At 44.1% G+C, this 13,795-nt stretch overlaps 1 protein-coding gene across 2 annotated transcripts; it reads right to left on the bottom strand.

The window, feature by feature from the left end:
* Window positions 1–103: 103 nt before the first annotated feature.
* On the bottom strand, window positions 104–13,708 carry bgnb (biglycan b). Of its 2 annotated transcripts, none has more exons than XM_040193679.2 (8): window positions 13,449–13,708; window positions 6,358–6,640; window positions 3,769–3,881; window positions 2,951–3,164; window positions 2,738–2,848; window positions 2,024–2,117; window positions 1,568–1,706; window positions 104–1,484 (listed from the first exon to the last, which is right to left on the bottom strand). In XM_040193679.2, the coding sequence occupies exons 1-8, from the start codon at window positions 13,527–13,529 to the stop codon at window positions 1,287–1,289; spliced, it is 1,233 nt and encodes a 410-aa protein (XP_040049613.2). In that variant the 5' UTR covers window positions 13,530–13,708; the 3' UTR covers window positions 104–1,286. The 2 variants fall into 2 exon arrangements, with proteins under 2 accessions (XP_040049613.2, XP_040049614.2); XM_040193680.2 differs by lacking the exon at window positions 13,449–13,708 and adding an exon at window positions 12,004–12,338.
* Between the last annotated feature and the right edge of the window lie 87 nt (window positions 13,709–13,795).

Genomic DNA, 13,795 nt, shown 5'->3' on the forward strand with positions numbered 1-13,795 from the left:
AAGACAAATTCATATCAAGCCAATATTGACATAAATAATCACAAACCCTCGCTCCCATGATTGTCAAAAGATGTCCTAAACCTCTGGATTAATTCATCAAATGTTTTTTCCACTTTTGATATTTCTTCTTTATTTCTCACACAACATCCAACCCAGGTGCACCAGTTGTTCTTTGTCTCTATGCAGCAGGCTAAAAATGTCTTTATTCACTTGCAGTAGATTATCAGATTACAGGGCATAGACATAGAATACTAATGACTAAAAGCAATTCCAGATACAGATGAAGAGGGTAACCCTCCAACATCCCTAAAGAAGATAAAGCATAACAGAGAAAAAACTGTGCAAAAGAATGCAGAAACACTACTATTGTAGCACTTTGTGAACACACTGCCTTCAATGTCTCAAAGCAAAGCGAACGTGGGTTTTCTCCAACTAGGGCAAAACCCCCATTATTAAAGTATCATACAGAATAATATTTAGTGAAGGCATACAATGGAGTTGGTTTGGCACTGATGAGGATGATTTTAAAATATACTTATTGATCTTCAGTCAACATTCCTGATATGTACAGGAATGCATTTGAACTGGTAAAATTGAAAAAAAGTTTCTACACTACGTGCAGTTATTTTTGTTTCAGTAAATGGTGGAAATTGCCCACAAATTCTGTGACTACAGATGATTGATACGGTATCATTTCATCACAGGGACCAAATGGCTTTGGACCAGTTAAACGGGCCAACGTGATGTCAGTTCGGAACACAAACTAGTTCATACAAAGCGCAATTTTACGTATAAAAACAACTATAATGCATTGCTTTTTATTTATTTTTTAGTTCTTGACCAAATTGTTAATACAAAAGAGAAATCTATCACAATAAGCACTACTGTGTAAAACATATGGAATGAAATGCTTCACAAGTTCCCAGTTTTCATTAATTTAGGTCGGAGCGAAAACAATCTTCTCAGACATTCTCCTCAGCTTTATCCATTTCAAATGGAAAAACTTTCAAAACATTAAAATTAAATAATGAGGCAACTCAGGTGAAGTACTCTCAGCCCTTCAAGTTATGTGATTGTATTTTTTACTTCTCTTTCTGTTTCATCAGTTTATTGCCCGTTCTCGTCGCCGCTAAATCTCGCTCCAAAAAACAATAATAATAAAGATAATGATCTCAAATACAAACTCCCTCTCCTCCATCTCTCAAGTTTTTTTCATTCCTTTAATTATCTGTTCCTCCGCCATCCCCCTTCTCTGACTCTCTCCATCCCCCCCCCTCCCCTCGTCTTCACTTTTTGTAGTTGCCAAACTGAATACCCAGACGATTGCCGACACAGCGGAACGTTGCGGGCTGCACCTCCCAGTAGTTGACAGGGTTGGAAAACAAGCTGATGCCGTTATAGAACGTCCTCTTCATCCCGAACCCTCGAGGGCAGAAGTCATCCACGCCCACCTGGTCGATGGCGTTGGAATGGAGGTACACCACCTGCAAAGCGGCAGTGGCGTGAGTCGAGGGTGAGCGGTGCCCGCCGTCAAGCATCTCGCCGTGTGTGTGCGCGCTAGACTCACCTGTAGGTATTTCATATCTGGGAGGCCGCTGGGAACACGGGTCAGGCGGTTGTTGTCCAGGTGCAGCTCTCTCAGCCTGGGGAGGAAGGACAGGCTGCCGTTCTCTATGTTACGGATGTGGTTATATCCAAGGCCCAACCTGAAAAAAGTGAGACAAGGGGAGGGAGGATGTGAAAACAAAAAGGCCACAGCACGGAACATTGAGCTGAACTGTTTTACCGATTTAATCTGGAGTACCTACAAGTTCCCTGATTGGTTTTGTTTGTGTTACAAAACCGGAGGGCAACCATGTAGAGATGAACACCGGCGCTTTCACCCTGTGACTTTTTATTGTCATTTGAATGTAGTTCATGTAATTACCCCTGAGGGGCACTGCTGACTGGGGGTGTTTGTTTTAAGCCCCAGTAAAATAAAAAATATTACAAAATAATCCTTTAAACCAATGTGTGTGGATACCTGTACAGGTTTTTGTAGCGGCTCAGGTCCTCCAGCTCCACAGCCTGGATCTGGTTGTGGTCCAGATGAAGCTCATTAAGACTCTCCGGGAGATCTGAAAGAAAGACACGAGGATACGTGAGGCTCCGCTGGGATTTAAATGTTTCCAGCGGCAGTTCATTCCATTTTTGTATCCTGTTCAGTTTGCTGCATATGTACTTGGTAGAATAGTTTGTTTTTTTCTCGCTGTGAGAAGAGAAAAGGGACACTCGTATATTAATTGAGGAAGAAGCTTCAAATAACAGATTTTATTAGTTTTAAGTAAAAACTGGAAACAGGTGAGGTGGAAATAGCAAATGTGGCTCTGTCCACGGGTTTAAAATTGCTCCACCAAAATTTCTTAAACTCTCAAATGAACGTTATATCTGGTTTATTTAGTATAATCAAAAATGATACAGTAGAAAATAATGTGTGGTTTTATTTATTCTGGGGGCTTTTTCTCCTTTGCCAGGTGCCGTGACCTCCCCCATATTCTGTACTAAACAAATGTGGATTTGATTGCATTTAGAATGGACACGCTAGCCTTGCTGCTAAAGTAAGCGGCCCAGGCTCACATTTAGCATATATACAAGAATGGTACCAATAATATAATGAGAATTATTTTCCACGCTGAGCTATTTCTTGTAAAGACACAATAAATATGTTAGCATGCTAGCCACACAGATGAATTATTACCTTTTGGCACCCCAGTTAATTTAGACTCAGATATACGCAGATAATTCAGTTTCAGTCCTTTGAAGGCTCCAGGCTCGAATCCGCTGTTTTGGATGGGGTTTGCTCCCATTTCTGCAAAATGAAGGGATTATTTTGGCATTTTCTAACAGTGGCAAAGGCAGTGGTGTGCACCACACGGCCTGTTTTTTTTTTAAAGTCATCAGCGTTTCTGACCTATGCAGTTCATGTTGCCCAGTCCTGCAAAGGCCCCAGCAGCCACCTTTCTGATGCGGTTCTCGTGGATCCTAATCTCAACCAGAGAGGCCGGCAAGTTCTGGGGAACAGTGGTCAGTAGATTCTTGGAGAAGTAGAGCTTCTGCATGTGCTTCAGAGGCGCAAATGTTCTGGGGTGGACTTTGGAAATAATGTTATTCCTCAGAGACAGACCCTGGAACAAGAACAGAAACCACGGCGGCCCAATTAAACACTTTAGCACTCAAGAAAGTCTTGATACACAGGATACAGCCAGCCATATGTCTCTACTGAATGTATTTGACGGAATTAAAACAGATCCAGCAGTCGATCTCGTCGTGGCCGGTTGACTCTGTACCTGCGCTGGCTAAAAGATGGAGATATAGGCGAGCAGACCGTAATAGTTATGTTAATGTATGATGTCATACTGCAAATCCAATATTGCTCTCTTGGTCAGCTCTTTTCTAAAAGATGTAAGCTTGAATGTTCTCATTTGGATCCAGGCTGAAGCCTAATACTATTAAATCTCTCAAAGCAAAGGGTGGCGAAGGGCGAAAAAAGGAAAGTAAAAAGGAAATGAACCTCTAAATCCTGAAGAAAACAGAGGATCATTATGATATTTCATACTACTGACGCCAATACAAGCTGAGCTGAGCTGTTTATGCGTCCTTGAGAGGTGCGGATCTAATGCTGAGCTGGATATTAAGAATCTGACGGGGCTGTGTGTGTGTGTGTGTGTGTGTGTGTGTGTGTGTGTGTGTGTGTGTGTGTATGTGTGTGTGTGTGTGTGTGTCTCTTACATATAAGTGAGTGAGGCCTTTGAAGTCATTCTCTTTAAGCTCCGGGATGCGGTTGTTCTGCAGGTCCAGGAACTTGGTGTCTAGAGGAATATTCTTTGGCACCTCAGTCAGACCTGAAGACGAGACCAACAAAAACACAGAAGGGAATCATGCTCCAATAAATGCTTCCATGGGTGAACCAACACCCTAAAAAAAACGGGTTATTTCCAATGGGCAAGCTCTTTGTCGGTTGTAGACCATGGAAAATAATTCGTAACTGTGTGGTTTCTTTTAAACCTCGATCAGTCTAAACATAAACCCAATCACACCACCAAACAATCTCAAATGAGCACTTTGGGCCTCCTCGTCTATTATTTCAATGAGAGGTGGACATACACACAACCATGGAGGTCACACAGAGGCGTCACGTGCAAAGACATCCCAGATGGGGACAGCAGATGTTTTTCAATCTGGTTTCTATTCAACAGACTTCACAATGGATGCGACCAAAATACAATCAGAAAAATCACACATCCAATTAAAGCGAGACGGCACAACCCTGACACATACACACAGCAGAATACAAGCGATGTGTGTTAATGTGTAAGAAGTCATGTAGAGAAAATGTGCAGCTAACAACACCGTGACAAAAATAGACAGCAAGAGCTGTTGCGAATATTGTTTGTCGAGCGATACGTAATAAAGGCCAAGAAAGGGTCACAAAAAGCGGACGGCATTAAGGGGCACACCTGTGTCGTTCCTTTCAGGGATCTCTCAGGAGAAGTGACTCAGCGAACCAGTGATCATTAACTAGCCCACATCACAGAGGGCGCGTGGACGAGTGCATCAGATGTGGTCAGTGGCGCAGACAGGCCACTGCAAGCGAATCCCCACCAAGGCCAAACCTATCTGGAAAAGAACCACAGAGGCAACCAGACCCGCTGGTGAGAGAGGACGCCATCGGTCCCACTGGGACTCAGCTTGACACCAACCACATCTGTCCCGCAGGACTCTACCCGGAGCTGTCCATCCAGAGCTAAGTTTAGACATATGGCTCGGCTGAACCGGGCCGCACCCTCCATGTCACCACACAGGATCAAACCCTCAGCAGTGCCTTCGACTTTCGCAACACACCACGTCCGCACAGCGCCGAGAGATCCAGTGGACCGGGTGAGGAGGCTTCCTGGGCTTTATTAAATAAAATAATATAAATAGGTTTTAATCCAATTATTAACTCAGTTTCTACGATTGTATTGAGTGTAAAGTTCTTAGAGAGCAGGATTTATGTGGTACAAAATATTTATCTACCAGCCGACACCTGCGGCTTTCAGCACGCCTCCAAATGTATTTGTCTATACCAAACATACCATAAATGCTAAACATACCTGAAAAAAACATTCACCCACTCCGATTAACCGAATTCTTTCAACCCTCTAAACCTCAAACCCCCGCGCGTCACCCGTATCTGCTACAAATCTCAAAGCCCTGACCACAAACTGACAAAACTAGCACCTCTTAAACCCCGGCGTCCCTCTGAACAAATTCCCAACATCATGCTGGGATGCACAGCGAGGGGAGACAGACGCCAGCGCCAAAATACATCTGTTCTAAATAAGCACTTGACATCTCGGAAATTATATGCTTCCACATTTACCCGCAGCAGAGAGAGACCAGGGACAGTAAATATACAGAGCTTGTAGAATGACGATCCGACAAAACCATTATGTCTGAACGCAGACAGCTTATTAGAGTTTTATACGTAGGCGGTGCAATGTGAGGAATCTTTATATCCGTAAATAAGACTTAGATTTATTTGGGCTGTGGATAGACAGAGGAAGGATAAATAGCGTGCACTTATATTAACCACAGACAGGAAATTATATCATATGCTTGAATGGAAACATGACTCAAATAGTCACAGACAAACTTCAAAAGCATCTTAAAAATTATATTTTGAAGAAGATGCATTCTGAGGCAGAAGACAGAGCTTTCTAGTGGAACTAATACATGCAAATATTAACATCCGGATCCTGACATTCTTCTTCCATCCTTAAACCCCTTTAAAAACAACTCAATATTGCCTTCATCCTCCTCACCTGTTTACATTAAGCATCCCGTCTACACGAAACAGCTTCTTAAATACAGATGGGGGATTGTAACCTTTTATCTCCTCCGATCCTGTTTTTGTCTTTCTGTTTGCCTTCCTCCTTCAATCTTTTCATCACTTTCCATCTTTGGGATTTTCACTTCCTTCCTTCATCCCTGTGACTCTCCTTTTCTCCCACCCAATATCTATAAACAATGTCTGTGACCTAAATTCCCACAAAGACATCCAGGGAAAGAAATGTCTCTCTGAGACAATACACCAAGGAGGGACTTTACTGTGAAAGTCCTCCAAGGCTTGAGTCATGCTCCCTCTGTCTGCATAACAATTCAACTCTTTTGCTGCCTGAACCTCGGGACACACAAATATACGTACATAGAAATACTTAGAAACGATGACAAAGCATAGCAGGCGTGTATCTCTCTCTCTCTCTCAGGCTCTCTGTGTCACACACATAAACACACAAACACACAAACACATACACACACACAGACACTCTCACTGACCGAGGTCAGAACACTGGACGACCCTGAGCCGGCATTGGCAGCCGAAGGGGCACATGGGTATGTGATGAGGGGGAATCTCTTCTACACCCGAGCCTTCTTCCTCATCCCTCATCATCGTCGTCATCCCGCCGCTGTCCATGCTGTCCAGGTTGTCCATGTTGTCCATGGCAAAATCCCAGAAGCCTCTCTGCTCGAAGGGCAGGGCGGAGGAGGTGGAGATCAGCCGAGCCACACACAGCATTAGCAGGAGGGAGCCACATGGTAACATCTTTAACTTACACACCTGATGAGACACAAGAAGGAGCAGTATCAGTTTTCTTGTACATTGTTGTAAACCCAATTACCGGTTTAATGTTAAATGAAGTAATGCATACGGCCTCACACTAAACCCAACAATCATGAAGGTTAAATGTGTTTGTTAAAACTGTTTTATAGAGGTATTCAATCAGCTCTGTTCTCATAGGCTTCTGTTGAATTACTCATCATTAATTCAAAGGTATTTTGTCCACTCCATCCAAATACATGGGAGCGTAGACGGTGAAAGCAAACAAGTGTATTGCCAAGGCTGCGCAGCCCTCAGACAAGGCCCCAGGCCTCCAGGAGCCTTGTCCTCCAGGGGCCCCAAGCGTGTGTTTTACTTGCAGCGTGTGGGCAACAGTCCATCAAACCACACAGAGATTAGGAAGCGGTGTGTGCTTGTGCAGAACCGGGGCTCCCTGGCAGGTTAATGCTGCCATGTGGACAAAGGCTTCAAATTCATAGCTGAAGATATTGGTCAGCAACAAAAGGACATTGAAAATGTTATGAAATGGTCTGCCTATTCCTAATTATAAAGCCCTTATAAAACTGTTTATAGCACGTAACAGGCCACCAGGGGCGGGAGTCTGGTGAGGTGAAATGGACTCATTCCCCTGGCGAAACCTGCCAGGAGTCACTTAGACCACACCGACAAAATGTCACTGTCTGCTTCCCGCACACAAAGTTCTCATCGGATAGTGTGGAGGACATCGCCTCAGGGCTGGAAAACTGTATCCCCGCAACCGAGCGGTCAAACAAAGCCACCGTTCATTTAGAAGGGAAACTGGGTGTGAGAACGTCTGTGTGCATGCACATGTGTTGTGAGTGTGTACGCATGCTATGAAACACAGACTCATGATGTCATAGTTGGGCACACACACACACACACAGACACTGCTGATTGAGGTCGCTCGACGCGTGAGCATGTGTGTGTGTCTCTGTTTTTTTTTGTTGCAAGCTTTATCCTGCCCGCTTTGACCTCACTAACACCTCAGCGCAGCCTCCTCATTCGGCTCAACCTAAAATCTCATTTCTAGAAAATGAAATGACCACCTGGCCAATTAATCCTTACAGCGGGAAATCGTGACTCTTGACCTGAGATTAATCCTACGCAGTGATTCCCGTTCCTATACTGGACGCTGGAGTGACTTAAAACCATATAATCTATGACCTCGTCGTGTTAATTCCCTTCTTTGATCCTGCTTCCTAATCCCACAGACGGCCGCGGGGTAATGATGCCAACGGTTAGCGTTCAATCATGTAGCAACATGATCGCGATTTCTTCAGAACCAAAAGGAGAGCACATTTTGGCATTCAACATGATCAGACACACGGGATGGGAGGAATTAAAAAAACAATGGAATTCACCCTCAATAATACAAAGTTTGTACTGCACTTAACTGGCTAGAACAAATGGAAATTGCATAATTATTGTCTCTTTGTGTTTCAATTACTTGTGTGAAACCTATACTTGCTTGATGTTAGTCCGGCCCTTTTAACCAAATTTCCCTGGAAGTTCTGACTGCTCACAAGACTTTGAAAGGCCTATGAGGGAGAGATTAAAATAATAAATCTCATGAGCGGGTTTCACGGGATTTTGTTATGTTCGGGAAGTGCTTCTCATTCCACGCTTCTTGAGAAAAAGTTCTCTAGACTGATACTTATCATTTCAATTACAAAAGTAGAGCCTGACCAAAAAATTCATTCAACTTCATCACTTACTCACTATTCATAACCGGTGCATTCAAAAATGATTAGTAAAGTTGCTAATGCAATTCACTGCAATTCTAGAGTGCTTTAGTGTAACTGAGGGACATTAAAATCCGTAAAAAACTAAGAGTCTGTGCATGAAGTGGACCTGGCCTGCACGCATGAATAACTGGCCCCTGCAGTCTGCTCCCTGCAATAAAAATAGCGGCCAAATTATACCATTTTAAAGAAAAGAAAAGCACCACTGGCCTTGTCTTGGCTAGAAGAATGCAGGAAAAAAAGGACATGGTGGGGACATACATAGTCAGCATCACACAATGACACGTATCAAAAAAAAGAGCTGTAACATTGAAAACAACAGACTATTCCCCTATGATTTCTGCCGCCACATCCTGAGAGGCATTGATCTGAAAAGGGCCCCCATTGCTCTAATCTGCATGCAATGATTTGTCAGCCATATATAGAGATGTGGAAGGAGGTGAAGATAGAGATGTTGGGGATGATGGCAAGGTAGACATGCACGTAAATAGTCAGTAATCATCCAGGAACGACGTCTAAGGCTAAGGGCATAACGGCAAGACTAAACTACATCCCACAACCAAGCCGCCTCTCTGACTGTAATGACCACTCTTATCTGGCCCTGGTGTGTGTGCGTGAATTAACAAATTCCTCTCATCTGCCTTCAGTTAAGTTGTGAGACGCCAAACATCCGGTCCCAGACGAAAACAAACCAAAGGCTCCAATCTTAATTGTTCTACTCCAATCCAAAGGCCAAAATTGGTTTAATGGATGGATGTGTCGCTGGCTATTCTTGTCCTTGTGGTGCTGTGGAACTGAAGGAGGTTCAGGAGGGGTCAGACGAGAGGAAATGGAAAGGAAAGAAATGAGAGTAAGAGGATCATTATGAGGCCGACAGAGGAGGTGGAAGTTGTGTGTTGGCTGTGACGAGAAGGAGAATTAAGCTGCGGATACAGAAAGGTGTTTAATCAACACTTTGAATCAGTAATGGCCACTGGTGTAAATAAAGGTAATTGGGTTTGAGATATGGCTCAGTTGGAATTGATAGGAATTGTTCTATAACACCTTTGGCTTGGAACGCCAACTGCAAGCCAGGCATCACCACTCGTCTTGTATCATGGTCCTCCTCAGGAGATTGAATGCACATGAATTCATTACCCACACTTATTAAATAGATGTTCAACTACCACATGTTGACAACTTCTTGTTTCTTCAAAGGAAGGAAGATCCCTATCGGTGCCAAATGTGTGCTCAGAACCACACACACACACACCCATAATATGACCGAGGCTGTCATAACACGCCACAGAAAGACTTTAATTAAGATTTGAATTCCACTGGTTTACTCTCGGCTTTGAAAAGGTGAAACAGAGTCAAGAGCAGCAAAAGTGGGTATTCAGGGGCGGATGCGTGAGATGGTGGAGGCTGACGGACCGAACAAAGCACTGGTGATGGTGACAGCACCATCTGGTGAACAATCAAACCCTACAAGTGCAAGCGTTGTTTGAGTTTCCCACACCCAGCGTTTGGGATTATCTTTACATTTCCTATACGCGTCATCCATCAAGTGCTCGCTACGTGTCAGCGCTCACATCCACCGCAATTACTTTGATGTTTCTAGAGTTCCCACAAGGCAGCCTTTGCCCTTGTCAAGCAAAACAAACGTATATTTAAGATGAATGCTCTTTGTGTTGCCAAGAACAATCATACCAAGATGCAACAGGCAGTGTTTGGTCTCCCATGACTGCGGGCCACAGAAAGGCACCCACCCTGTCGTAGGCCCACCCCTCATATCTTTTGACTCATAGAATCAGCTGCTACCTTTCATTCATGGACGAAAAATTCATTTGTTATGCATTAAATGTTAAACGCTGGCTCATTCTGTCTGATTATTCATATTCAGGAGCACCTCGGCTCTGCTCTTTGGACCGCGTTGGCAGGGGAGAGTTAAGGTGGGGCAGAGAGCTCACCAAAAGTGCCAGATGGCACAACCACTCTGGAGTATTGGCAGCCGCCACGTCAACACTTACTGCCGCTTAACATTACGGGGCGGTTCAAAGTGATCACAATGCTGACTGAGCACTCGTAACGTGTATAAAATTGAATGTTGGCTGGAAAAGTCCAAACCGTTCTGAACAGAACACAAGCTGCAATAAACTCTGGCACTTTTTTTTGGAAGTAAAACTAGCAAACATGTTGGAATGCAAGCTGTCCAAAAAACTGAACCGTTAATTTGACTGAACTCCCTCACGTCCTTATGCCATGTCCCCTCCAGTCCTCCCATGTGACACACACAGACAAGCAGTCACACTCTCTCACACACACACACACACACACACACACACCCTAAATTCATGTGCACTTGAGACACACAGGCTGCGCTAGGCGTGTCCGGTAGGAGCGTTCGGGTGAGGTTAACTGCCTCAGTGGCTGTAATTTGGTGGCTGCAGTCCCTAAAAAAAGGAACTGGTTGGCAGATTATCTGATGCTGCCAAGCGTGCATGTGGTGGCGAGCAGCTCAATCCTGGGACGAGGCCCGACCAGAGCAGAGAGCAAAGGACAGGCAGAAGAACAAATCAGCAAACTGACCCGAGGATCCATGCGTGGCACATGAGTCTCGCTTTCTTTTGCTTAAATTTAAAATAATAAGGGGAATGATCAAGCTACATGGGAAGGCTGAGTTCGCAGTTTGATCAAATTGTGGTGAGAGACACTGAACACACTGGAAAGGAGAATCTGGACGCAGATGAACCAGCAGGTGCAGTGTGGTCAACGCACACTCCGGCTAATAGGCAGGTGGGCTTCTAAGGTCAGGAAACACACCGATGTAGACCGTCATTTTACCTGTCTGACACGGTTTGCTCTGTCTCCTTACAGGAGACTCCATTGAATACACTGGTACGAGTCAATGTTTCGTGGTGGTTAACCACTGGTGGGCCTGAAGTCCATAATGAGGCCACGGGGGAGTTCCTTAAAGTTGGATTCGCATAACGCGAGTTCATCAGACCACAGTGCTGCTGTGAGTGCAGAGGCCAACCGAGGGCAGCGCACATGCGCGTGAGAAAGACTCGATTGGCACGTTCCACTATCATTATTCTCCCTTTAATCTGGAATGCCACGTGTTACTTTTAAAGTGCGATGGGAGAAAAGGCCCACGTTGTTTTGTGGATAGAGTGAGTGAAGGGAGATTTTCGCTCAGTCATCATCATTAATGGTCGCTCGTGCTTGGCCCTTGGAGCCTCGTTGCTCCATCTAGTGTTACTCCCGAGAAAAACTACAGCATGCGCCGTGCAACAGGTTACAGTCAAGGATACGGATAATAATTGAAGTGTTATAGACATAAATTAATAAAAACACATTCGAAGGGGTTGAGGTGCAAACTTTATAATAGTTGGTGGGATAAATCTAACAAGCCATTTGAACATGTTAGGTGTAGCAGTAAGGTTCAAAGCCAATCTAATTCAAACTACATTGTTATTATTGAATTCCTTATTGGCATAGTAAAAGGTATATCCTTAATAATATTATAAAAATCCGCTTTTCATATATTATAAAAAGTTTCCCTCTTGCCATTTACAAAACTGAAAGGCACGTCAAACAAAAGTAACACATCACCCCTACCTTGATGGATATAATTAAGATATTAGTTCCAAATTCCCAAAGAGGATGAATGTTTCCTCCCTGCGTTTATCCTGGAGATTTTTTTCAAGTCCTATATCGCAATCACATTTACGGATTATTGCAGTAGTTCCTCGTGACATCCACCCGCAGCTCCTCCGCCACTGTGAGCCACTGCGAACCGAGTCCGGGTACCGTGTGTTCGAGTCCCAGGCCAAACCGAGCAAATGACTCAGAACTGAGGGGAGTTGGGAGGGGGGGGTCAAGCCCATAAAGTTAACAAGCCAGCCTCTTTTCTTCCCCCTTTGGATGGAAGACGAGAAGGAAGGGGGAGAGGCCTGAGTGCAGAGAGAGACATCGTGCAAAAATCATCGACAACTTCACAATGTTGTGGTAATGGCATTGAAATATAATGGAGATAATAACACAACATATACACAATATGTAGCCCCCTCATATTGAGGGGTGTTCATGTTACATCTCCTAAAAACCATTAGGACACTATGTGTGTGGGTCTGTGTGTGTTTCTATGAAGAAAAAGAAAGGGAAGGAGACGGTGCACTGTATATGAACTTTGTATCTAGGGGTATAATTGTCCAGTTGAATCGCTTTTGAAGAAAACAAAATTAAAGGCATCGTAGCGTCGGCAGTGCCAATCACAACACAAGCTAAAGCTTTGTCTGAAAATTATCAGACAGAACTTCCCTACAGGAGCATTACAGGAAACCTCCGTAAGCAGTTATTGTTTCTCCTATAATAACATCTCACAGAGAGCAACACAATCTGTCTTTATGCAGCTGTATTAAACCGGTTCCATCAATCTCTCCGTCTCTCCATCTGTCTATTGAGTCGACGTGGCACTGGGAACCGCAAGGTTGGTGGTTCGAAGCCCCGGCTGCTCCATGTCCCATGTCAAAGGGTTAAGTGACACCTAACCCCTAATTGCTCCCTGGGCAAAAATGTAAAAAAGAAGCCATGGGTTGAAAATGTAATGTAAGTCGGAGTTGGATAAAAGCGTCAGCTAAATGACCTGTAATGTGACGGTGTATTCTTCATGTTCGCTGGGTCTTAGTTTTTTCTGTCTTTATTTTAAATCAACCACTAGTTGCATTACACTATATTGACACTATCAACTTAAACAAGTCACGCAAAAAACTATTTTTAATTCTGTGACTATGATTAAAAATCTCTTCTCATGGTTTTTCTATTATTTTTTTTTGCCAGTGTTCTTTCTCGCTGACTGATTTGACTGACTGTCTCATTTCCTTTTTGTATCGGCGGGATCCAGTGCGAGGAAGTGAGTTCAGCAAGCCACACCATCTGGGAACTTTTCCCCCCCTACAGTCGACCACACAGGCATTATTTATCTAGTTATCCCTGAGCTCTGCTGTTTTCAGGACTTTCCGAATCAATCCTCATCCTCCATATCAATACAAGAGGGAACTCACCATCATGCTCGTATTTTTGTTCCCTTGTATCCTCTTTCCCTCATAGAGTGAAGTATCTACAGTGGTGGAAAAAGTATTCATACCAGATCAATGCCCTGCCCTGGTGTTGGCAGGAGACAGTGTTTTGATAAAGGCAGATACAGATAACACGCCTCCTCTCTTTGCTTCCTCTGCACCTCCCAATGTAGGTTTACGGCTTTCCCTCCATTTCCCACTCCTCGTTTCTCTGTCTGCCTGCCTCTCTTTCTCTCTCTGCGCTGTGGTTCACTTGATTACGGTGTTGGTCTGCAGCTTAAGGGCTTGGCATCCAAATTAAACTCTTTTTATCCAACTATTGCTCAGCTAAC

Source organism: Gasterosteus aculeatus, chromosome 2 (genome assembly GCF_964276395.1).
Source record: "Gasterosteus aculeatus chromosome 2, fGasAcu3.hap1.1, whole genome shotgun sequence".
Classification (NCBI taxonomy): Eukaryota; Metazoa; Chordata; class Actinopteri; order Perciformes; family Gasterosteidae; genus Gasterosteus; species Gasterosteus aculeatus.

What these genes read in the sequence shown, in the direction of transcription:
- bgnb (XM_040193679.2), bottom strand. Translation starts at nt 13,529, where the DNA reads ATGAATACTTTTTCCACCACTGTAGATACTTCACTCTATGAGGGAAAG. An exon ending in ATTAACTGGGGTGCCAAAAG is followed by an intron (nt 2,118 to 2,737) that starts GTAATAATTCAT and finishes TCTTTCTTTCAG; the next exon opens with ATCTCCCGGAGAGTCTTAAT. An exon ending in CAGATATGAAATACCTACAG is followed by an intron (nt 1,485 to 1,567) that starts GTGAGTCTAGCG and finishes GCCGCTTTGCAG; the next exon opens with GTGGTGTACCTCCATTCCAA.